Source organism: Moschus berezovskii, chromosome 9, assembly GCF_049115385.1.
Source record: "Moschus berezovskii isolate FMDL1 chromosome 9, NW_MosBer_1.0, whole genome shotgun sequence".
NCBI classification, from domain to species: Eukaryota; Metazoa; Chordata; class Mammalia; order Artiodactyla; family Moschidae; genus Moschus; species Moschus berezovskii.
In genome coordinates, this window is record NC_142468.1 from 97193265 (window position 1) to 97218615 (window position 25351).

At 45.3% G+C, this 25351-nt stretch overlaps 1 protein-coding gene and 1 long non-coding RNA gene across 5 annotated transcripts; one reads left to right on the forward strand and one right to left on the reverse strand.

The window, feature by feature from the left end:
* Window positions 1–80: 80 nt before the first annotated feature.
* C9H14orf93 (chromosome 9 C14orf93 homolog) lies at window positions 81–21710 on the forward strand. 4 transcript variants are annotated; one of them, XM_055435547.2, is made up of 8 exons: window positions 114–143; window positions 8775–10787; window positions 12226–13040; window positions 15344–15664; window positions 19536–19597; window positions 19825–19928; window positions 20592–20704; window positions 20971–21710. In XM_055435547.2, exons 3-8 carry the CDS (start codon window positions 12441–12443, stop codon window positions 21388–21390), a joined length of 1620 nt encoding a protein of 539 aa, XP_055291522.1. In that variant the 5' UTR covers window positions 114–143; window positions 8775–10787; window positions 12226–12440; the 3' UTR covers window positions 21391–21710. The 4 variants fall into 4 exon arrangements, with proteins under 4 accessions (XP_055291520.1, XP_055291522.1, XP_055291521.1 ...); XM_055435545.2 differs by lacking the exon at window positions 8775–10787 and having other exon boundaries at window positions 81–143; window positions 12023–13040; XM_055435546.2 differs by lacking the exon at window positions 8775–10787 and having other exon boundaries at window positions 114–228.
* Window positions 16678–25311, reverse strand: LOC129562453 (uncharacterized). Its single transcript, XR_008687202.2, has 2 exons — window positions 25196–25311; window positions 16678–17253 (listed from the first exon to the last, which is right to left on the reverse strand). It is a non-coding gene; the product is annotated as an uncharacterized LOC129562453 (long non-coding RNA).
* Window positions 25312–25351: the final 40 nt, after the last annotated feature.

A 25351-nucleotide genomic window follows, 5' to 3' on the forward strand; every position in this document is an offset into this window, starting at 1 on the left:
CGTGTGCTCGCGGGCGGGGCGCCCCGCAGCCGCCAATGGCCAATCCGGGCTGGCGTCCGGGGAGGGGCGGGGCTTGCCGGCTCGGGCTCCGCGAGTCCTCCTTTTTGCACACACACGAATACAAAGAGCCATACGACCTTCGGGTATCCTTTTTCCATTTTTTTTTCTCCTTAATCTTGTGTGTGTATTCAAGTTTTTTAAAAAATAGAGATCTGTGGCAGTGCTGGGGTGAGGAAACTGTTGCTAAGGGGAATGTGCGCTTTCCCCCATTTCTTTTTCTGTCTCTCTTCCTCTTTCTTTTTCCTGGTCAAGGTTTTAAATATACCAAGAAGTTGAAAAGCAGGATGGCCGTGTACAACTGTTTCCAGCCAAATTTATAGAGATTTTTTTTTTCTTTTTGCTATCACATTTTAAGAACTGGTAAATTTTTATAGTCGAGGGATTTTTAAAAATTTAGTAGAGGTTTCTTCTTGAAGCGGGCCGAAGGGATAATGTAAATTTCTGCCACAGGCAACGTCGAAGGAAACAGATTTGAGGCTCCCTAACAGAGCTGTTTGCGTGCGTTTTACACACCCTCTTCCAGAACCAAAACCAAGTGGCTTGAATGTGGCAATTGTCCAAGGCCAATAGGTTAAAAATGTTTGTATTTTATAATTGTGACACTCATTTCCCTGGGGGGGGGTGTCAAAACCCTTTTTACAGTGTGTCTTACCCACATTTTCCATGAAGACTGTGTGTGTGTGTGTTTTGAAGAAAAAAAGTTCGTAAAGATTTTTCTTGGGGTTTTGTGCTTTGTGTATATGTACAGTGTGTGTATATGTGCCGTATCAGATTTTGTTTTTAAAAGCGACTGCCTTTGGTTTTATGTGTGCAAAGCAGCCCCTAGGATGTGGATTTTTTTTTTTTTCCTGCTGTGTTCCCAAATGTGATCCAGACAGGATTTCATATGCAAACTACAACCTAGAAGAAATCCTATGCGTAGAATTACTTAGGCACTTTGATTCTATGTGCATTTACTGTATTTTCTGCTCTTCTAAAATATCAGTTTATTGAATAATTAAATAATTGCTAGGGAATATACATTCCACGTGGCAAATGAGGGTAAGCAATTTATTGACTCTGTGGTTTAAAGCCTTCTTTAGTGACTGTTTTGCCTAAGTGGTTTTGCTTTTTATTGTCTCACGTTCCTAAATGTACAGCTGTGTATATTTTGGCCTTTATGTGTGGTTTGGTTGGTGTGTTCAGAAGGGAAGTTCTCTCTTGGCTTTTTGACAGAAATGGTCGTTTATAGGTTGGGATTTGTTTGAATAACTCCACAGCTGGCAAAATATCAGGAAAATAATCCAGTTAAGTCCAGTTCTCTGAAACCGTTCTTGGTGGCAGTGATGGGGGAGGGGCCAAGAGGAGGCAAAGGCAAATACAAAGGAGGGATAAGAAATGCATTTTGGTTACCATGTTGCATTTTTGGAATGAAAAACGTTCTCCCTAAGATAAGAGTCATGGACAGAAGTGTATGAATTAGAGGGTAACAGGCTCAGAGCAGTACCTCCGGTTACAGGAGCCATTTTCTCACTTAATTCTGTTCTAGAACCACTGTCTGCTATTAGGAGTCATACGGAAAGCATGTTCAAATCTATATTGGCAGACTGGAGAGAAAGGATAGGAAATATATGGGGTGATGAGGGAGAAACTAGAATGTCACAAATTAGTGATCACGAGATTAAAGAAAAAAAAGGATCTACTGTAGAATTCAAATTTCAGGACAACAAAACCACTGTACGATGATAATACAGTTCCATCCCCCAGCTTGCGTCCCACTCAGTTTCAAGCTGTATTTAGAACACCTAACAACGGCGATAAAACTATTTGTACAAGTCTTGACATTCGCTGTAATGAACGCAGCCTGTGTGAGCTCTCTGGGTTTCTTACCTGTACTGAGTGCGTTTCTATTCCCTAACAATACGAGTCAGATAAGTCTCAAATGTGGAGCATTCCACAAGTTTAGACCTGCATATCTGAAATCAGTCAGAGTCTTAAAGTAGCCTTTGTGATGGCAGTAGTGCTGGAATTATTAATGGAATTTTGCTTTCTTATTCTGCCCCCACCCCCACCCCATCGTACGTCATCATGTATACTTTTTACCTTCTCGGAGAAGACAGCTCTTTCTAGAACGGTACACAGCCCAAGTCCGTCTTCATAGGTTAATTGATTTTTACTTGGAATTTAGGCTGTTAGCCAGTATTCTTGCTTTTAATTTCTTGGTAAGAGAATTCCTCCCACGAATATATCGTTGGCTTGGCCCTCCTACCAACGCAAAGCAAAGCTAAACTCGGTTGATTTTGCTCTGGAATCTGCGAGGCCCATAGAGATGAAAACTTACTTGAACTAAGGGCAACTGCTACCTTGCTAGTGTTATCTGACAGATCTGTAGCTGAGGCCTGCAGGAACGAAAAGCCTTCCACCACCAAATGTATGAGGCCGATCTGAATCCAATGTACCTATAATCGTGTACACGCAGCTCTATGAGCAGCAGGGAACAGAGTAAACAACAACAAAAAAATCGAGCTAAAGATGGCGTCTAGCGGCCTTGAAAAAGCCTCGCTGTCGTGTCCCTCCCTAAAGAGGCCCCTCCCCTCCCTGACTTGTTGAGTGATTGTAGATTGCGGCCAGTAACGTCCCCGGCCTTGCTCCGCCCCATCGTCCAACCGCCAAACACCAGGAGCCCGGAGACTGGTGAGGCGGGGCTTCCCCGCGCGCGCGCGCTGGCAGGGTACACGATCAGACACCGCCTTCTTTCCTGGCTGTGAGCCGCGCGGCTCGGCATAGCCCAGTCGGCTGGAGCGGTGCGAGGATTACACGGGGTGGGACACCAGTAGGGTAGCCAAAGCTGGACCTCCTCGGGAACTCCCCCACCATCCTCAGCGCTTTCTTGGCCCCGTGGCAGTTACCCACGGTGATCCAGCTAGATCTCCGGCCGCGCCTCGAGTCAGTCGGCCCTCTGCGGCGCTGTGAGGAACATCCCTTCCTCGAGACTCTCCCCCAGGGCACACCGTCTCCCCGGGGGCTCAGTGACGGGTCGCCCTGCGGCCCCGAGGAAGAGCTCAGCTCAGTTCCCCCTTTGCGCTGCTGCGCTCGCCCTACCTGTAGTTGAAACACTGTCTTCGGAAATGGTTGTTTTCCCTGGTGCCCACCTTGTCATCTTTGACTAATATTTAATCAGCTAACATTTACCAAGGGCTCGCTGGGCATGCGACGCAACTTTGGGAGCTAGTTTTTCATTTTTGAGTTTCTCCGGAAATGCAGGGAGAGCCGTTTATGTCAGGTATATGGATATGAAAACCTTACACCGGTCATTTTAATCTCACCAAGTTGCATTTTAGCAAATGAAAAGAGGCAGTTTAACACTGGGTTAAAAACTCTGCTACTACTATACAAAGGTACTTGAAATTTTCGGATTCTGTGAAATCCTTTTCTTAGGAGCTCACTGTGCCTCTGGGTCCACATCTCTTTTTTTACCCCTAAAAATCAAGATCTTAGATTTTCTTTGTTGATCTCTATTTGGGTCAGTGTTTCAAAATGTAGAAAAAGACTATTAATGATATTTCCTTACCTGCTCTGTGTGATAAAGAGCTCATCTCTGATAGAAGTAGATTTTTTTGAGAAGTGAGACATTTTTTAGCGGATGAGACATTTTGCACCTTCAGGTGGAGGAGCAGGGCTGACTGGCACAGCAGGAGGTTTAAGTGGCCATTTTCCTTTTTATTTCTTAAAATGAAGATTATGGTGTGAATTGCTATGCTTTCAGTAATCACATTTAAGGAAGTCCATTGCTGGCATGACCCTGAATGAGTCAAGGGCCCATTATAAAAACATTTATCTTCTGAGTGATACCATAGACTACACATCTATTAGATAGTGAGAAAACTTTTATTTTTCCTAGTTTGGAGGTGAACTCAGTCATGCAGAAAATTCAAACTCAGAATGGGTTGAAGCAAGAAAGGAAGCTGCCAAGAGTATGATATATTTAGTTCTAACAAAAATACATGTGACTTGGGAGGAAATGGATAGTTAAGATTATGGACAGCCTTACCCTGAACTGTCTGTCCAAAGAGGAGTTTTCATTCTTCATCTAAATATTTATGAAAAAATATCAAAATTATTGAAAAGTACATTTTCTAGGCTCCTTTCACATTATTAAAATTAGACTGATACTGATGAACCTCAAACACAGGTTTTATGCACGCTTAAGTTTGACAGCTGCTGTCATTTTGTGTTGTCAAGTCATCATATTATTGAAGATCATTTTCTTAACATTCCAATTCTAAAAGTTGATAGCATTTTGCAAAAGGCATATATATTCTTCAGTGATGGTCGGTCTTAGTTCATTCCTCTTTCTTGAACAAAAATGCAAACTTGGTTTTAAAATAAATCCGCAATCTGAAATTGCAAAAGTTGACAGTATTAATGTTTAATAGTAATGGTATAGACATTGCTTGGATAATTTATTCCAATTAACCATTGCTTTGCCAAACATTCCATGGATTGCTTCACAGGTTATTGTATTAAACTGTTATACATTTTGAGAGGTAAAATAAAGATACCAGAATAAAGTTAGTTCAGTCGCTCAGTCTTGTCCGACTCTTTGCAACCCCATGAATCACAGCACGCCAGGCCTCCCTGTCCATCACCAACTCCCGGAGTTCACTCAAACTCATGTTCATTGAATCGGTGATGCCATCCAGCCATCTCATTCTCTGTCGTCTCCTTCTCCTGCCCCCAATCCTTCCCAGCATCAGAGTCTTTTCCAGTGAGTCAACTCGTCGCATGAGGTGGCCACAGTATTGGAGTTTCAGCTTTAGCATCAGTCCTTCCAATGAACACCCAGGATCGATCTCCTTTAGAATGGACTGGTTGTATGTTAATAACGTTGGCAGAGTTAAAGGGGCTCTGAAACTTTAAACTAGTTATGGAAAAAAGCAAGAATGATTATGTTAAGTCTGCAATGTTAGAAAAGAAGGATTTAATAGGTTGTAACAGCAAATAATGCAGCACTATGTGTAATAAAGTTCTCTTACCAGTTTGAATGTTCATACCGAGGAAGATCCGTAAAAGAAGAACATTTCAGTAGTGCACACATTTGTCCTCATTGCTGCACAGCCAGTGAGTCTTTGCCCCTGCATCCATCTTTTTTCTTCTCTGCTGACTCAGAGAAGAGCTCACCTGCCTGCCTTCTCACATTGGGAGGATCCTTGCTAGAAGAAAACCTAAATCCTTTCCTAATACGTTCATCCTTTTCTTTTTCACTGACCTTTTTTCTTTCTGCTTTTTAAATATACTGAGGCTGTAGTGCCCCTTCTGACTTCCTGCTTCCTTCCTTTCATATCTATACTCTAGAAAACTTGACTTCATGTCTTGCTTCCATATTCTCTCCATCAATTTCTCTTTAATCTAATGCATAGTATTACTTCCACTACCAAAAAAAACCTTACTAGTCAGCGCCAGTGACCATCACAGACAAAAGCATTTCCTTAATTTTCATCTTGTTTTAACCATTCTGCTGAACTTGTCACAGTTGATTAGGTCCATTTTCTTGTTATTTTTTCTACTTTGGTGTTCCTAACACTCTTTATTCCATCTTACTGATCATTCTTTTTTAATGACTCTTCCAAGGATTGGCTCCAAGTGCTGTCCTTGGCCCCTGACAAGGACCTTATACGTACTCGTTGGAGAGCTCATTCACTCTCTGAGGTTCAAATATAACCGCCTGCTAAAGTTTCCACGTCTGCATTCCAACTCTGACCTTCCTCTTGTTTTTCAGTCCTAGCCAGTTGCTTTCAGAACATTCCATTTAAAGATGCTGCCATCAGTTTGATATTTTAACATGTTATATAAATACACATCTTTGCAAACATGCTGGTGCCGCCTCTCAGCTTCCTCATTTCTATCATTCTGTCAGTGTTACCATCTTCTGACCCTTAGGTTTACAGTCTTGAAGTTGTCTTAACCAATCTCTCTATCCCGCATGTTTATTAAGTTAAGAAATAAGATCAGTCCTTCCTCCAGGATGTTGAACCTTCATATCCAGAAATGTTCATTCTTATCACCTCTCTCCAGGATTAAACAGCCTTCTATCTCTAACTGTTCCACTTTAAGTGTCTAAGACAGAGGTCAGTAAACTGTAGCACGTAGTCTAAGTCTGGCATTACACCTGTTTTTGTTGGTCCCATGGACTAAGAATGGCTTTTGTATTTATAAATATTAAAATGTAATCTTTTGTGACATTTCTGTATTAATAAAGTTTTATTGGAACACAGCCATACTTACATTTATGTATCATCAATGGCCCCTTTGTGCTACAATGGCAAAGTCGAATGGTTGTGTCAGAAACCACATGGCCGGCAAAGCCTAAGTTTCTTTAGTCCTTTCCAGAGAAAGGTTTGCTGACCCCTGATCTGAGAGTTTCCCTAACTTGGCTTTCAAAGCCCACTGTCAGCTTTCTGTGCTTTGGATATAAGCCCTGTGCTCTGACCTGTCACATGCACCCTGTTGATGCTATAATGTTTGTTTGTTTCCTCTTTCTCACCTTCTCCTCTTACCACCGTACCAGTTCATCCTACACCTTGCTCAAGTCTCAGTTGGAGACTTTTCTTTGATAAGACCCCTTTCTCACATGATTTCATTCTGTTGATCTTTCTATAATTTTGAACTAACTCAAGGTATTTCTGTTCTGTGCTATATTTTTAGCCACTTGTGTATATTTTGCTTTGTTCTTTAGCCTTTCGTCCTCATGTGTGCTGTAAGCTCCTTGTGTATAGGGACTTTGTTTTCTTTTCACTTGAGTACTTGGAGGTGGCCATCCATTTTGGTGACTCATCCTTTAGCATGGCCTTATAGAGACAGAATTTTTAGAAACACTTTTTTAATGTATATATATAACTTGCTCATCTTCTCTAATGAAGATATATGTAGCTAATGATATTAACATTTTAAATTGGTATCTGGTTAGTAAATATAATTGTGAAATGTTCCTTTAATACCTGCCAATCCCAGTTTCCTTATCTTTTTATTGAGGGTCTTAGAGGTTATGTGGGAGACTCTAACAGGACCCAGGGAAACTAAATCAGAAATGATGTCCATAGATACCCCAAAAGAGTTATTTGAATGCCCTCTGTGCTACACTGCACTGTACCAGGTTTTCATAGATTAATTCAAGAAAACACGTATTTGTTGCTCTGAATGTGGCATTCTAAAATGGATGAAGTTAGGTAATACCCAAAGCTGAAAAGCAGAAAGAAACTGAGGGACAGAATTGTAGAGCAGGTTAGTATCATGATATTTTATGTCAACGCTAATATGAAAATATATTTAGCATTAAACATGAGCAGAGTTGGGAATTCCCTGGTTGTCCAGTGGTTAGGACTCCAAGCCTCCACTGCAGCGGGCACAGGTTCTATCCCGGGTTGGGGAACTAAGATCTTATATGTAGCACAGTCAAATAAATAAATAAACAAAATTAAAAATGAGTAAAGTTGAACAGTATCCTTACTCTAAAGCCAGATCATGATAGCAAGTAGTTACAAATACTGTTTTCTCAATTACCTTTCTAATTTGCATCATAAAAGGTTTTGTACCAATAAAGGCATCTTTGTAGACTTGAATTCATTTCTTACAAATTTGATATTGAATTTAGAGGGGAAGCTCCCCAGATTCTATTTCAAGCCATTGCCTTTTTTTTTCCCCAAAATGACATCAGCATGGATATTCAGGATAGGAACACAAAATGTTTCAGGAATCCAGCTGTTATGTGTGGAGCACTGACTGTGTGCCAGCACTCTGTTGGTGCCTTTATATATATTATAAACAATCTTCACAAAAACACTCAAAGTGGGCAGAGAGGAGGTAGATAGCCCCAGAGAACACTGAGGCCCAAGTTCAAATAGCCCTTAAGTGGTACCGCATGATGAGAACCCTAGTTTTTATTTTATTTACTTATTTATTACTCTCATCTCAGTGCTGTTTTGGGAAGATGACCTAAGAAAGACCATTTAAGGGGACAGAAGGGCTTGAGGCAGGTACAAGGCCAGCAGAGGAGAAGGCCTCCTGCAAGAAAGAGTATCTGGGGCAAGAATGTAGCTGTTGTCAGTTTGATCCCAGGAAGGATACTTACCCAGAGTCCCAACCTGATGCATCTTAGTTTTTCTAAATTTTTTTTAAATTGAGGTTTATCTGATGTACAATATTATAGGTTACAAATATATAATACAGTGGTACACAGTTTTTAAAAGCTGTACTCCATTTATAGTTGTTATAAAACTTTAGCTACGTTCCTTGTATTGTAAAGTATATTCTTGTAGCTTAGGCTTCTCAGGTCCCGCAGTGGTAAAGAATCTGCCTGCCAATGTAGGAGACTCGGATTTGATCCCTGGGTCAGGAAGATCCACTGGAGTAGGAAATGGCAGCCCAGTCAGTATTTTTGCCTGGAAAATTCCATGGACAGTGGAGCCTGGAATAGTCCATGGAGTTCCAAAGAGTTGGACATGACTGAGTGTGCGCATACACACATACCCTTATAGCTTCCTTTATGCACTACTGATTTATTAAACTTTGGGGGGTATATTCCCTGGTGGTCCAGTGATACGACTCTGTGTGCTGTCACTGCCCAGGGCCTGGGTTCAATCCCTGGTTGGGGAACTAAAATCCCTCAAAAATGAAATATATTTTTCATTTGGCAGCTGAGTGGTGCTGCCAAAATATTTTTTTTAACTGAATTATAGTTGATGTTAAGAAGAGGTGGCAAGAATACACAGAAGAACTGTACAAAAAAGATCTTCGCGACCAAGAAAATCACGATGGCATGATCACTTACCTGGAGCCAGACATCTTGGAATCTGAAGTCAAGTGGGCCTTAGAGAGCATCAGTACGAACAAAGCTAGTGGAGGTGATGGAATTCCGATTGAGCTATTTCAAATCCTGAAAGATGATGCTGTGAAAGTGCTGCACTCAATATGCCAGCAAATTTGGAAAACTCAGCAGTGGCCACAGGACTGGAAAAGATCAGTCTTCATTCCAATCCCAAAGAAAGGCAATGCCAAAGAATGCTCAAACTACCGCACAATTGCACTCATCTCACACGCTGGTAAAGTCATGCTCAAAATTCTCCAAGCCAGGCTTCAGCAATATGTGAACCATGAACTCCCAGATATTCAAGCAGGTTTTAGAAAAGGCAGAGGCACCAGAGATCAAATTGCCAACATCTGTTGGATCATGGAGAAAGCAAGAGAGTTCCAGAAAAACATCTATTTCTGCTTCATTGACTATGCTAAAGCCTTTGACTGTGTGGATCACAATAAACTGTGGAACATTCTGAAAGAGATGGGAATACCAGACCATCTGACCTGCCTCTTGAGAAACCTGTATGCAGGTCAGGAAGCAACAGTTAGAACTGGACATGGAACAACAGACTGGTTCCAAACAGGAAAAGGAGTGTGTCAAGGTTGTATATTGTCACCCTGCTTATTTAACTTATATGCAGAGTACATCATGAGGAACGTTGGGCTGGAAGACGCACAAGCTGGAATCAAGATTGCTGGGAGAAATATCAGTAACCTCAGATATGCAGATAACACCACCCTTATGGCAGAAAGTGAGGAGGAACTAAAAAGCCTCTTGATGAAAGTGAAAGAGGAGAGTGAAAAGGTTGGCTTGAAGCTCAACATTCAGAAAACAAACATCATGGCATCTGGTCCCATAACTTCATGGGAAATAGATGGAGAAACAGTGGAAGCAGTGTCAGACTTTAGTTTTTGGGGCTCCAAAATCACTGCGGATGCTGATTGCAGCCATGAAATTAAAAGACGCTTACTCCTTGGAAGGAAAGTTATGACCAACCTAGATAGCATATAAAAAAGCAGAGACATTACTTTGCCAACCAAGGTCCGTCTAGTCAAGGCTATGGTTTTTCCTGTGGTCAGGTATGGATGTGAGAGTTGGACTGTGAAGAAAGCTGATCGCCGAAGAATTGATGCTTTTGAACTGTGGTGCTGGAGAAGACTCTTGAGAGTCTCTTGGAATGCAAGGAGATCCAACCAGTCCATTCTAGAGGAGATCAATCCTGGGTGTTCATTGGAAGGACTGATGCTAAAACTGAAACTCCAATACTTTGGCCACCTCATGCGACGAGTTGACTCACTGGAAAAGAGTCTGATGCTGGGAGGGATTGGAGGTGGGAGGAGACGGGGACGACAGAGAATGAGATGGCTGGATGGCATCACCAACTCGATGGACATGAGTTTGAGTGAACTCCGGGAGTTGGTGATGGACAGGGAGGCCTGGCGTGCTGTGATTCATGGGGTCGCAAAAAGTCGGACACGACTGAGCGACTGAACTGAACTAACTGAACTGATAGTTGATGTAAATATTACATAAGTGACAGGTCTTAATTTCTTACTGTACAAATCCTAAACCCAAGTGAGCAATCATTTGTGTATTATCATTTACATAACTTTCTTTTTCTTACAGCAGCATCCACATTTCAGGTTAAACTCTTTGCATGATGTTGGTTTTTAAAAAGTTAAAACCCCACAGGAGCATGTAGGCCCTTATTTAGGAAGGAAAAAGATATATTAATGATTCATTCATAATTGACTTGGGAATTGCTTAGTGTTTTCCTTTAACCTTTAGTTTTAAATTGGCTTTAACCTTTAGTTTTTTAGGTTTAGCTCTGCTTTCCAGTGACTCTAATGACAGAGAAGCAGTAAATGGATTTGAGTTAACGTTATTTCAAGAAGTGAGTATCTAGCACAGAAAAACATTTCTTCGATGTAAAGGGTAGAAAGAGCAAATTAAAGACTATTCTTTAATAACCAAATGTAATTAAAATGCATTGTCATATTTGCATTTTAGTACCTCAGAGGCATTGATATTGCCTGTTTCTGAAATGAGATTGCTGATTCAAAAAAAAAATAAAACCCCAAATTTCTGTATGTGGAAAATTCTCCTAACCTCCTCCTCTCCTTTTAATTGTGGTGTTATGATATAATTTACAGGGTAAAATAGAAATGTATCTCTTGAGGAAATTGTAAATATAAGATTTTTGTCACTTAGGGAGCTTCAGGCAGAAAGATTCTTTTTTTCTATAATCAAGTGTCATTTAGAAAATGACAATATGAAGTTCCTTGGAGTGTTCTCAGTGGTACAAACCCTCCCACACTTTTTTTCTTCTTTTTCTCCTGGAGTAGTTTAGTCGCTTAACTACAGTGATTCAGAGGAAAGGCAGTTTGGTTTATTGTTGATATTCTGATCTCTTTTTGGGGGCTGGTTGTGAGGGCAGAGTGGCAGCATGGAGCTACTTAGAAACTCCCGTTCAGCTCTGCCGCTCCCTTAAGCAGCATGAGAAGTAGAGATGAGGGCCCTAAAGGTGATTTTTCTGGGCTTCCAGCTGGAGCAGTCAGAACAGTTAGCTTCTATTGCAGAGGCTGAAGGCCCAGGTGTACAAAGTGTGAGAGTAGGGTCTCTGCAGCCCTGGTTAGGGAAGCTCAGCTCTCCCATCCAGGTTTTCCTCTCATTTCCCTGCCCATCCCCAAAGCATTAATGATATAATAGTGTGAGGTTGGCAGCGTCTTGGGGGCTGCAATTGATTGGCCTCCTTATTTAGGAGTCTTATTCTGAATGCATCTGTATGCAAATTATAGAGACTGTAGAATCATGATTCTTTATGTCAACAAAAAGTGGTATCAAAAAAATCACATGCACACTAGATTGAAAGTAGCAATAACTGGTTTCTGCTGTCTTCCCCTGACCTTGAAAAAGATATATAAGTTCTCTGCATGTCTCTTCTCTGGCCCTGGGTTAATATGTGTCTCCTAAAGCTGTTGTGTGAATGAGATTAACCTACGTGAAGTGTTCTGAACTCCTTAAGGAATGATGTCAAAGCAATAAAATGCAATACAGTTATTACAGCCAAGATAGAGAGGCGGAGAAGACAGATCTACATTTTCTTCCTTAATCTTCTAATCTTTCCAGATGCCCGTGGGTCCTTTAGAGTCCCCTCTCTGTTCCTTAGTTTTGGAGCGGTGGGGGGTTTCATGCCTTCCACCCTCTGAAACTGAGTTCCTCGGGAAGGCCTTCGTAGGCCCACCCTATGGGGAAGGGGTGAGGGTGACCCCCAGCGTGTGGGACTAGGGCAGCCCAGGATCTGCACAGAGAAGGCCCTCTCCACTCTGCAGGACGAGAAGAGGCAGCCATGGACTGTGTGCGCCTTCACGGCTAGCCCACTGCTCCTTCAGAGAACCCAACCCCTGGTACCCAGGCTCCTCTGCCCACCCTCCATGAGGAAGGAAAGTGAATCCAGAGAGGCCAGCGTTTCCTGCCGTCCGGTCGGCTGGGGACACTTTTGGACCAGTCCAGCAGCCTGAGCGCCGCCCTTCCCGCCTCGACAACCATGTCCTTCAGCGCCACCATTCTCTTCTCCCCTCCCAGTGGCAGCGAGGCCAGATGCTGCTGCTGTGCGTGTAAGAATGAGACAAGCGGGGCCAGCTCAGGCTGTCAGGGCGGGAATCCTCCTCCCAGCACACCGATCACAGTGACGGGACACGGCCTGGCCGTCCAGAGCTCCGAACAGCTCCTGCATATTATCTACCAGCGGGTGGATAAGGCCGTGGGTCTGGCTGAGGCGGCGCTGGCTCTCGCCAGGGCCAACAATGAATTGTTAAAACGACTCCAGGAGGAAGTGGGGGAGCTGAGGCAAGGGAAGGTGCCCGCCACGGATGAAGACAGGGAGAGTCGGGCACACGGCTCCCCGCTGGAGGAGCCCGGGCCCCTCAAGGAGAGCCCCGGGGAGGCCGGCAGGGCTGTGCCGGCTGTGGAGGAGGAGTGTGACAGTGTGGGCAGTGGCGTGCAGGTGGTGATCGAGGAGCTGCGGCAGCTGGGAGCGGCCTCGGCCGGGGGGCCCGGACCCTTGGGCTTCCCAGCAGCTCAGAGAGATGCGCGGCTCCCGGGATGCGCCCTGACTGCTGGCGAGGGGCCCCCGATGCTCAACCCTGTGAGTACACAGCACAGACACGAGCCGAGATGCTCCCCTGTGCCCTTCCTGGCCTTCCTCTCTTTCTGTCTCTTCTCTCCATCCTTCAGCCTTTCTTTTGGTGGTATCAATGAGGAAACAGCAGGGTACCGTTTCCTTTGTCGTCAGGGAGAGTCAGCCCTCCTGTTTTTTTCTGACCCCGTGGCCTTTCTGGTAGAAGGTCATTGCTGGCAGGAGTGGCATCGGGGCTGCCCTGCCCTCCCACTCTGTTGCGCCGCATGGCACCTTCTTCACAGCTGCCTGACGGCTCCATGGGCTCTGCCTCTCCTGGCGAGGATGCCTGCCATGCACAGACGACTCATTCATATTTGATCATGGGCCCTCTGCTTGCCAAGAGGAATTCAGGACTAGGAGAGAGATGGGGATGTGAGGAGAGAGAGGCAGAGATGGGGAGGGAGAGCCGGGAATGAGGGAGGGAAAGGGCAAAGCTAGTAGCTGACAGGTGCAAGAAGGGAAAGAGCCCGTTGGAAATGAAGGATCAGAAAGGAGAAAAAGTGGAGAAAAACAGCAGAGGAGAAAGATGAACCTAAGGGGAAGAAGAATTGATGCAAGGGAGAGAATATGAGGTAAGGTAGGAGGGAGGTAGAGGAAAGGAAATAAAATGAGGAAAAATGGGCAGTTGAGAGTTTACCTAAGAGGATAATAACACGTACAGAGGAAGAGGGAAGCCAACCGGCCTGTTTTGTGAGCCGGAAAAGACATAGAAATACACTGATATTTCAGCTTCTTTACCGCTCAGGGCCATATGAGCAGGAAAATCCTGGCTGAGGAGAGTAAAAACTGAAGAATGTCACATGGAAATCTGGAAAGGAGATGGAGCAACTCTAGAGATCTCAGAGATGTGAAGCTAACAGATGTGTTGCCACTTGAGAGACAGTGGGAGGTCTGTCAGCTCCCATCCACCCTCTCCTCCACCGTGTCCTCCTTCTGCCCTGTCTTTTCCTCCACCCCCCACGACAAGGCCCAGACACCCAGGAAAGAGTAGAGCAGCAGAACGGGGGGTGGCTGAGACTCCAAGCCCATCTGCTGGATCTGAGGAATGAAGGCCGCCTCCAGGGTCATACTGCAACTGGCCACTGCTCCACCAAGGCCTAGCTGCAGGGGTGGGTGATGGCCCCGAGGCTCGCCCCAGTCTGCCCCGCCACGGACTATCCTTGGTTTGGGGCTGTCGGAGGAGCTGCTGGGAAGGTGGGGGGAGGCAGGGAGGCACCAGGCCCGGCAGTGCCCTGAGCTGTGGTTCTTTCTGGCATGGAAGGCTTCCAAGCCGACAGGATGGAATTAGATTTCACAGCACAGAAAGCAGCTCACAGGTCTATAAATCTCAGCCTCCTCCCCCGCTTCTTTCTGTGTTTTTTTCCCCCACTTTCACTGTTTTGTTTTCCTGGCTGCAGAAACCCCCCTCCTTTCTTCCCTCTCTCGCCCTTCCTCCCTCCTTCCTTCCCCTACCCTGTGTGTCCTTGAGTGAGGGCACATGCAGGCAAGCCGATGTCAGGGCAGCAACTGTCAGATGTAGCCAGGGCAGGATCAAGGTGAGGGCACCCGCTGGCCCTGCAAAGGGAAGAGGGCAGGGCATGGGGAGGGGAAGGCAGTGCCAGCCTCTCTCGAGGTTTCTGGCTTTATATCTCCCTCCTTTGCTCCCATTTTTCTATTTCTCCTTCTTGTTATTTTCTCACTCCTTCTCTTGCTTGGTTTTCTTATCATCGCTTTCTCCCTCAATCCCTTTCAAGCAAAACCTTACCTATATTCAGGTGCAAAGCATAAATGACTACTCACAAATAGAGCATCAGAAACATGCCTTGTCTTTACAATCAGTCCTGTGGTAATGACCCAACATGAGAGGCCCCATTGAGTGCAGGTTTCTCAGTTGCGTCTGACTCTTTGTGACCCCATGGATTCTAGCCCGCTAGGCTTCTCTGTCCATGGATTTCCCAGTCAAGAATGCTGGAGTGGGTAGCCATTCCCTTCTCCAGAGGATCTTCCCAACCCAAGGATGGAACAGAGGTCTCCTGCATTGCAGGCAGATTCTTTACTGTCTGAGCCACCAGGGAAGCCCAAGAGGCCCTGTATCTGCAAGACATATTTGCCCCACGCTCCCACTGGAGTCCCAGAGAAACAAGCCATGAACCACTGAAGACTGGGCTAGATTCCCCCTTGTTCCCCACTCCCTGTTCATCATACTTACCAGTGAATGATGGTTGATCAGGTTCCCACAAGCCTGGCTGGCTAATAGGGTGTTTTTGGTTTTTTTTTTTGTATGTTCTTAGCTGGTGGACGATTACGTGGCCTCTGAAGGTGCAGTGCAGCGGGTGCTGGTGCCTGCTTATGCCAAGCAGCTTTCACCAGTCACACAACTGGCGATCCAGCGGGCAACCTCAGAGACCGGGCCAGAAAATGGAACCAAGCTACCGCCACCCCGCCCTGAGGACATGCTCAGTGCTGCTGCTGCCCTGGAAGGGACTTTGGAAGAGACAGGCCCTGGGGGAACTGGGGAGCTGAGACAGTCTCTAGGGTTCACTGCTTCCCCATGCAGGACCAGAGGGAGTGGGCAGAAGAACTCCAGGCGCAAGCGGGATCTGGTCCTCTCTGTGAGTGAGCTCAATTTCTATACATTTTTCTTCAGTTTGGAGAGATAAGTGGAGTGAAATGTGGGTTGATTTTAAACGTCCCACATGGAATGAATGGTATCCTGAACCTGCTGGAGTGGGAAGGGCAAGAAGGAGACAGACTGTTCCCTAGCCCCAGGGACAGACAGTCCCTTTGCTATCAGTGGAACTTGTTTAGGCTTTTCCGGATAGATTGATATCTTCCATTTAAAGATAAGGGAATTATGTCATGTCTCCTGGTGATCTCATAATTCTGATGGGAAGATCTTTATGGGGTTCAGCATATTGACTGCAGCAGGATAGCACTAGAAACTGCCTGCAAATAACCAGCGTTCAGGGAAAGCAGCAAGGGGCCCCTTGGGCAGAAAGGCCAAGGTGTCCTGAGGTGGTCCCATACCCCGAAGATGCAGAGGACCACTAGACACTCAGCTCAGGGATAAAGGTTAGAAGATTCTGGTGATTCTCAGAGCTCTTGGCAGGGAAGGTACTGGCCTGAATCAGTTCTGCCTGAAACCTTACAGTGGCTTGGAGCCCTCGTGCATCCCTAAACATCCTACAATCTACAGGATCCACCGCCCCCACCCTCACCCCCGTCATCCAACGTCATTAGAGTCAAGGTTGAGAAACCCTGTTTTAGGGTGACCACAGACCTTTGGATCAGCTCTGTCATCCAAGACATCTTTCTAATGGAGACTGTAATGGGTCTCCATTCTCTGGATAATAGCTTATGAGGTAACCTGAGAGTTCTGGTCAAGGGTGATGGTCACCACTGACATCCAGTGAAATCTCATCAGTATAGAAACCATTTCTCCTTGTTACAACCTTAGTAAAGATTGAAAGCAGCTGACTACCATTTATACCTCCTTTATTTATATTACTTCTTTCTCCTTTTTTCTAAGAGATCCTACTCTTACTCTCTTTCATTTGATTTGTTTTTACGTTGATGGATTCTTTTTTCCCCCTTCCAGAAGACACCATTCATAATCAGTATCAACTGATTTCTAATCTTTATTTCAGATTTTAGTTACATTCAGTGACATGTCACTTATCAAGAATGGGGAGTAGGTTTAGTTTCTCTGTCATGGATTTCTAGTCCAGCAGGACACTGTTGTTGCCAGTGACAGAAATGGAGGCTTATACCTAGAAGTACATTTCAAGAGAATTCCCCCAAATTCTTAGGGTTTAAATCAGAATATATGTGTGATAATTATAATTTGCATAAAATCAGGATTTTTTTGGTCAGTTCTATTCCTCTTGTGCCTACTGCCTACAGGGAGAGGTCTGGTGGTGAGGCCGGGCTTCTTCCTGCCCTTTGGAGAGCTTGGCACGGTGCCTTCTGGGAAGCATACTCGGCCGTCATGCTCGGTGTTGTAGGATGTGAAGAGGGGCAAGTGGACTGGTCAGGGAGTCTTGCTGCCCATCACAGAGAAAGATATAAAATGTTCTTGTGTGAGTCTGTCGGTTCAGAGGGAGAGGGATGGCTGCAGATCTTCACTGTTCCAACCTTTAGCTCTGGAAAGGAATCCGAGAGGCATTTCTCCAATCTGTTGAGGCTGCTGTGGGTTGCTGCTCTGCCAGGGATCCAAAAGGCCCAAATCAGAACCTTAATTCCTTGGACTGCTGCAGATCCAGCCACCCATTGGAGAAATTATTTATTTTTAGCTTGCTTGGGAGGCCGGTGAGCCAGCATCTTTTAGTCTTAACACTTATTATTGGCTAGAGTATTTTCCCTTTTCACTTCAAGCTTGGTTTGATTTTTATCAGCTGATCTCTTCCAAGTCAATTGAATTGGAAAGCTATGCAACTCCTTCCCCATCTTTTTTCTTTTTTTGCAACTCTTTCAAATTTTTTCTGAAGCATTCACCCATCCCCTTGTGATTTCTCAAGTTTGGACTTCTAAAAGGTAAAATAACTATATCAGATATGAAGCTAGTACAACTCTTTTTATAGAGTGGAGAACCTAGTCATTAAGAGTTAACAGTAATTTCCTAAGTTGATATGGTCAGTCAGCCATAGGAGTAAGAGGCGAAATTGGGCATTTCTGAATATAAAGCTGAAATCCTGAGATCAGCATCCCATCAGTTTGGGACTGGGTAATTTCCATTGACTAAAGGATCTTGGGATGAAAATATAATCAGAAACAGCAAAACTAAATTTAATAGGAAGAAATGTAAAATCCTGCATTAAGAGTACAAAAAAAAAAAAAAAAAAAAACAGCTGCAGAAGGGTGGAAATAGTAATCTGTGTGAAAAATGGACTTGAGCTGACTACAGGCTCACTATGAATGAACCCTGTGACACTGAGTAGTGATGGGGTTGCTAATAAAGGTAACAGCATCTTGGGTTTCATTCCTAGAAGTATAGAGTTCTACTCAGGGAAGTAATGCTCCCTTTGGCCAGACCTCAACGGATGAGTTAGATTCAGTTCCAGGTGCCATGTTGTAAGAGGAACACTGGCAAAGCAGAGCGTCATAGTTTCAGGAGGAGTCTGTCTGGCAACTATGTCATGAGGACTGTTTGAAGGACTTGGTGTTTAGACCAGATAAGAGAAGCCCTCTGGAGAACATGGAAGCCCTCTGGAGAACATGGAAGCCCTCTGGAGAACATGGAATGAACCCTGTGACACTGAGTAGTGATGGGGTTGCTAATAAAGGTAACAGCATCTTGGGTTTCATTCCTAGAAGTATAGAGTTCTACTCAGGGAAGTAATGCTCCCTTTGGCCAGACCTCAACGGATGAGTTAGATTCAGTTCCAGGTGCCATGTTGTAAGAGGAACACTGGCAAAGCAGAGCGTCATAGTTTCAGGAGGAGTCTGTCTGGCAACTATGTCATGAGGACTGTTTGAAGGACTTGGTGTTTAGACCAGATAAGAGAAGCCCTCTGGAGAACATGGAAGCTGTCTTCATACTTGAGGTGCTATTAGGGCAAAACTGGGGTCTGATTTTGGAGTATCTAAGGCAAATTTTTTTTAACAATTAGAGATGTTCATAGTAGCTGAGTCAAAAACTAGTGAGAGCCTGTCATTAAAGGTATATAAGCAAAGCTGAAAGATAGCCTGTTTAATGATGTAAATGGATGGCTGGATGACAGTGTCTCCAAGTTCCCTTTCATTTCACATTTCTGTTATTTCAGGTTTGAGTTTTTTAGACCATGATATGAGAACCCCTGGGATTTATGGTAATGTGCAAAGGCATATACCTGGGACATTTTCTTGGGTTATCAGTTTTACTAGAAGATTTTGGAAGACATTTTTATGTTAAGAGAAATACATCACCAAATTTTTTTTTAATTTACGAGAGTAAGGGGATTCAATGCAGGAGATGCATGCAAGAAACACGGGTTTGATCCCTAGATCAGGAAGATCCCCTGGGGTAGGAAATGGCAAACCACTCCAGTATTCTTGCCTGGAGAATCCCACAGACAGACGAGTCTGGCAGACTACAGTCCATGGGGTTACAAAGAATCAGACATGGCTGAGCTACTGACTGACTAAAGGGGCTTTGAGAAATGTCTACTTGAAGTAGCCCTGTTGTATATTTGCTCTCTCTCCTTGTTATTAGAAGTATGTTTGTGGAACTGTTTGAAAACCTGTACTCTAGTGACCATACTCCCTGAGAGCAAGAGTAAGACCCGGAATAATTCTGAAGTCTCCACACAAATTAAAAGGAAAAAAAAATGGGGGGGTGTCCATTAGAGACACTGATGTGGGTAGGTTCTCTGGCTAAAAAATGGCATCAACAGAAAATGGTACCTAGGCTATGGGCAAGATTCATGCAGAAAACTGCACAGGGACCAGAGAAGGGTTTCATCATATTTGTTCCCGGCTTGATTCTGTTTTGTTTGTTTCCCCTAGAAATTGGTCCATAATGTGCATAACCACATCACCAATGACAAGAGATTCAATGGGTCTGAAAGGTATGATCCTCTTGAGGGAAAAGATCATAAGGAACTTTGCCAAGGAGAGGGAAGTAGAGGGGGGCTGCTCCAATCTAATAGTTAGGCTGGGGCTTCCACCTCACCATTGCCCTTTGTGTCGTGTCTTAGGCCATGGAGGACTTTCCCACAAAGCTGATTAGTGCTGGGAATCTCTGTCTAGCTTTTAAAATGCTGACTGTCTTATTTACTTTATTCTCTTGTGGCAGCATCAAGTCCTCTTGGAATATTTCCGTAGTGAAGTTCCTTCTGGAAAAGCTGAAGCAAGAGCTGGTAACAAGTCCCCACAATTACACTGACAAGGAGCTGAAAGGTGAGAAAGACCGAGTTAACTTGCACCCCAGCCTTTCTTCATCCCCTGTTCCTGACCAGGGGAGAAGAGGCCTATGGAGATGATTTAGGTGGTTTTAAAAAGAGTGGACTTAAAAAATTGGTTTTGGCTATTTTTTCACCTAGGATTGTCTTTTTATTACCCTACTCAGTCTGAAATGAAAATGGGAGAAGGAAGGGGCTAGAACACCATCGTGCATGATGCTTATACAGAGCCCGAGTCTCGGGTATTATGAAAAGGAGGTTAGAATCCAGGCCTCCCCTTTTGTCCCTACATGTCATGTCCTGGGTTTCCTCCTTTTCGTGCTCTTCTGTTATTTGTCTGTATCATTAAGAAAGCGTCTGCTGAAAAAGTACTTGTGATCTGCTGTCAGCCGAGTAGAATGGAGTAGGTTTGACTGCGGTTGGGGGAGGGGAGTTGCAGAAGCATCAGTTGTCTTTTTATAGTGAGAGGAGTTCCTGTTCGAGATGCAGAGGGGGCAGAGAGAGCTGCACCAGAGAGGAATGAATAGATGCTGATGGATATGCCCAGAAAGCCCATTGTGTAAAAGTGGTTCTCCCCTCTTCCATCTGGGAGTGTTACGGCAAAAATAAAAGGGGCTGAGGACCCCTGCTCTCTGCTGCCTCCCTTCTCCCTCCCCACCAGGAGCCTGTGTAGCCTACTTCCTTACTAAGAGGCGTGAGTATCGCAACTCCTTAAACCCCTTTAAAGGCCTGAAGGAGAAAGAGGAGAAGAAACTTCGAAGTCGCAGATACCGGGTAGGTTTCTAGGCTTTCCTTTCAGAAGAGATGCTAAACTCTAAACCCTAATAAGCCACAGTGGGAGGGTGTAGTCTCTGAGAACAGGATTGAGTGGAGGAGAAGGAAGACAGGAGCCAATTCTAAGGTCTGATTTGGGTTCTCTTGGGAACTTAGTTCTCTCAGGCACAGATTTTTCACAGCTTTCCTCCTACCCAAACCCTTTCCCCAAACCTAATGTGTGGATTGTTGATCTTCCTAATCTCTGTCCTGGGCTCCTGCCTTAGCTTTTTGCCAACCGATCCAGCATCATGAGGCATTTTGGCCCTGAGGACCAACGGCTATGGAAGGATGTGACAGAGGAGCTGATGTCAGACGAAGAGGACAGTCTTAATGAGCCAGGTGTCTGGGTGGCCCGGCCTCCCCGTTTCCGGGCCCAGCGCCTCACGCAGCTCTGCTACCACCTGGATGCCAACTCTAAGCATGGCACCAAAGCCAACCGTGTATACGGGCCTCCCTCAGACCGTTTGCCTTCTGCTGAGGCCCAGCTTCTTCCACCGGAACTTTATAATCCTAATTTCCAAGAAGAGGAGGATGAGGGAGGTGATGAGAATGGCCCCGTCTCCCCATCTTTTGACCAGGCCCACAAAACCTGCTGTCCTGACTTGAACTCATTCATTGAAATCAAGGTGGAAAAGGATGAGTGAGATCTAAAAGCAAGAATAACTCTGGCATCTGCCACTCCCCATGTCCCTGAAATGGGTGGCCACGGGGCTTCCCAAAATAACGAGATGTCTTCTGCAGTCTGAGGAAACAAAACTGCCTCTCTTAACACAGTCTCCACTGGAAGTAGAAGCTAGCGGCTCTGGTGGGATAAAAGGACTTATCTTCATGGGGGAAAAACACCCCCCCACTGTGAATGGCAAGCCAGAAAATGCTTATTCCTAAGCATAAACAGTGCCTCGGAGGAGCCTAGGATGAGAAAAGGAGGAGTATGGGTCAAAGAAACAGGCCTTATTGACATGTGCCCTGGTCTCTGAGTTGTTTTTTTTCTGCTAGTTTCACTCAAAGCTCTGGGGAAGTAAGTGGCCCTGGTGGTAGTTTCAACTTCCCCCGTTTGCTGGTCTTGCTCTGCAGTGGAAGCAGCACAGCGCTAGGCCAGGGTAATACCCCCACCTGGTGGACAGTGTCAGTCATGTGCTGGATGCTTCCGAGCAGAGCATAAGCTCCGTACCTATTTGGGAGTTGGGATCTAGAAGTAATAGCTATTGTTTATTCAATTATATAAGGAAGCATTTATTATTCCTGCCTTACACATGAGGAAATTAAGCTTTAAAGAATTCCCATCTCACCAACAGCTGCTTTCCCACCGTGTGACCAAGCAGTATATGCGGCTTGGTAGCTATTTCTTAGTCTGTCAGCCAAGCTGTATTTTGAAGAAGGTGTGTGTATGTGTGTTTGTGTATGCATAAGCACAAACTCAGAACATACACACACACAAACGCACAGAGAATGTGTGCATTTTTGGATAAACTGAGAAGTAAACATGGCTTTCTCTTTGTTCAGTCCGTCATATAACATACTGACTGCTGACTCGGAGGCAGGTACTGTGCTGGCTGCTGTGGATACTCTATTGAACAGGCTAGATGCTGAGCAGAAGTTCTATCATCTAGTCAGGAAACCAGGCATTTAAGTAGGCAATGAAATGAACTGTGCTAAGTGTGATGATGGGGGCGTGTATGTGCCATGGCTGTGTACCACAGTGGTAGCTAACATGCTCTGGTGGTCTGGAAAGGCTTCTCAGAGGAGTGTCTAGACGGATGCTTGGAAGACGAGGAGTTAACCAGGAAGGAAGAGGAGGCAGAGAGAGTGTTCCAAACCTGGGGAAAATAGCAAGGACAGAAGCCCAGAGAGCACAGACCAAGTGCAGTTCTGCTGCAGAACCATTTGGGGAGGGGATGATGCCGTGAGGAGAGACTGGAGGGGTAGACAAACTGTAAAAAATATATTTTTGGCTGTGCCACAGGGCTTACAGGATTTTAACCTCCCCCAACCAGGGATGGAAACTGGGCCCTCAGCAGTGAGAGCATGGAGTCTTAAACACTGTCAGTGAATTCCCTCGTTGACAAGTTTTTAACAGGGAAATACAATGATCAATTTTGTGTTTCTGAAGAATCACTTCACTTCAGTGTATAGGATGGATGGGAAGGAGAGAAAGTCTCTCCTAGGCAGGGAGACTTTTGCAGTGGTCCAGGAGAAAAATGGAGGAAATGGCAACCCACTCCAGTGTTCTTGCCTGGAGAATCTCAGGGACGGCGGAGCCTGGTGGGCTGCCGTCTATGGGGTCGCACAGAGTCGGACACGACTGAAGCGACTTAGCAGCAGCAGCAGGAGAGAAAGTTGGTGGCCTGAGATATAGGACATATACATATAGTAGTGATGAGGGAAGGACAGATTTGAAAGATATTTCAGAAGCAGAATTGATAGATGGTGATAGGATTCAGTTGGATTTGAGGTTAAGGGAGGAGGACCTAAGGTTGATATTCAGGTTTCTGGCCTAAGTAGCTAAGTGGTTAAAAAAAATGGTATCATTCACTCAGGAAATGCTGGAGGAGCCAGTTTTGGGAGGCAGGGAAGGTGAGGTCAGTTTAGAGTGTTGTGTGCCTTTGAGACAACCAAGTAAAGATGCTAGTTGTCAGCTGAGTTTTTTAAGTCCAAGGAGGTCTGGGCTAGAGATGGATTTGGGAATCACCGGTGTATACAGAGCTTAATTAAGGGCATGGACAATAGGGCCTGTGGAGCTCCTAGCTCCAGTTCAGACTATGGAGTGTCTACTCCAAGGTCATGAGCACTACTGGAGCATACCCTGTCAGCACACCACACCCTTCCCTCATCTGTGTCTGCTTTCTGTTAGCCCCTGAAAACAGAGGTTGTTGACCCAACTCTGCCCATCTCTGCACCACCAACTCCTGGATGGGCCTCCTGTAATGGCATCTCAACTTTTCATAAGATTTACTCTCCCATTCTAACCCCAGAGGAGCGAAGTTCCCAAATATTGGAGGATGTAAGTAATTGGAAGGAAGAATCCAGGTTCTCCTTCCCCATGTGGAGGTGGGAGAGGAGGGAGAACCTGAAGAGGTAGCTCACGGCAGGTTCTAGATGCAACCTGATAGCTCCCTTACTAATGCTTTCCTTCTCCCTGCTTCCAGTCTGAGAGTAAGCTCTCCTCTGGATCAGAGAAAAGCTGTAGGCCTGACCTGGGAAACAGGCTGCTTTTCAGGAGAGATGAGGTCAGGGAGACAATACAGCTAGGACAAAGAAGCCTAACAGTTTGTGCCAAATTGATTTCCCCAAAGATATTAACCTCCTTTCTTTCTCCATTCCCTAAGGCTACACTAAGATTATAAAAGGTGTTTAAAATGTTGAAATGAAAATATATGCATGATTTGTTTGCATATCATTTTCATACTAATTTACTATCTAAATACAAAGGAGGCATTTCTTTCTCCGTTCCCCTCCCCCACGCCCCATGTGCTAGTCTGGGCAAAATCAGTTGGCTGATATTTAATTAGGTGCATTCAGCTTCAGCCATGGCTTCCTCTTTTCCTTATTCTTGATCCTCCAAGATCAGCTTCTTTTCCTTTTCCACCTTGATCATTTTCACTTGCCTCTAAATGACTTTTTCTTCTTCTTCCCCTTAGGTTAGTACATACTCTTGATCACCAGTCTCCTATGGGTCAACCAAGGGTGTTTGCTAACCCTCAAACCAGGCCTTCTATCCCCAGTCACTTGCAATATTTGCTAAAAATCTCATTTCCCAACACCAGGGGGTGTCTATCTATCCTTCTATCTGTCCTACCCTGAAGGTAGAATTAGTCCCCAGCCTTTCCCTCTCCTTTTTCACACACTAAAGCTCCCTCCCACCCATTACAGAGCTCTAGGTTCACAGAGTTGTCTTTTTATCTCAGCTTATCTGTTTTTCTCTCATTCTCCCTGGATTTGCGCGAATTTGTCACCTTCTAGCAGCAGCAGGTCTATCCAGCCTTCGATCCCCGCACCACTCGCGATCCCCTTTGGTCGTTCTCTCCTCTCCATACCTGTCTTCCACCACCTACCTCTATGTAAGCTTCCTGGCTTTCCTGGGCTCTTACGCGTCTCGCGTCTCTGAACCTGTGTACCTGCCTTTCTTCCCTCTCTCTGTCTCACGACAGTACTTCCGTACCAGTCCCTGCTCATCTCTCCCACAGCCCCCACACTAGGAACAAAGTCACGGTGTTTGCGCAGAACGAGTCCCGCGTCGCGCGGTCTCGCATCGCGACATTCCACCGTGCCCCTCCGCGCATTCCAACTGCGAACAAAGAGTTCCCCTCCCCTCCCCCACTTTTCCTGTCCTAATTCTTGAGTGATGTAGTAGCAAGTGCCTAAACTGCCCCCCGCCCTCCTTTCGCCTCCAGTCGGCGGATCTCTAGCTCCGGGACACTTAGCACCAGCACCCGGCCCCCCACCCCTTACCGGTGCACGGGATTCCTGCGCCGACACCCCTGTTCCTCTCGCGCTCGGCGCTCCGCCCTCCAGGAAAGTAGATCCGGCCAGGCAGACAAAAGTTTGGGAGAGAAGTTGAGTCGGTGCTGAGTGTGAGCGAGGGGGGCGGGGGCCGGGGAGAGTGGG

Coding starts and splice junctions, on each gene's coding strand:
- C9H14orf93 (XM_055435545.2), top strand. CDS start 12,441: ATGTCCTTCAGCGCCACCATTCTCTTCTCCCCTCCCAGTGGCAGCGAG. Junction 19,598..19,824: donor AGATTCAATGGGTCTGAAAG/GTATGATCCTCT, acceptor CTCTTGTGGCAG/CATCAAGTCCTCTTGGAATA. Junction 20,705..20,970: donor TTCGAAGTCGCAGATACCGG/GTAGGTTTCTAG, acceptor CTCCTGCCTTAG/CTTTTTGCCAACCGATCCAG.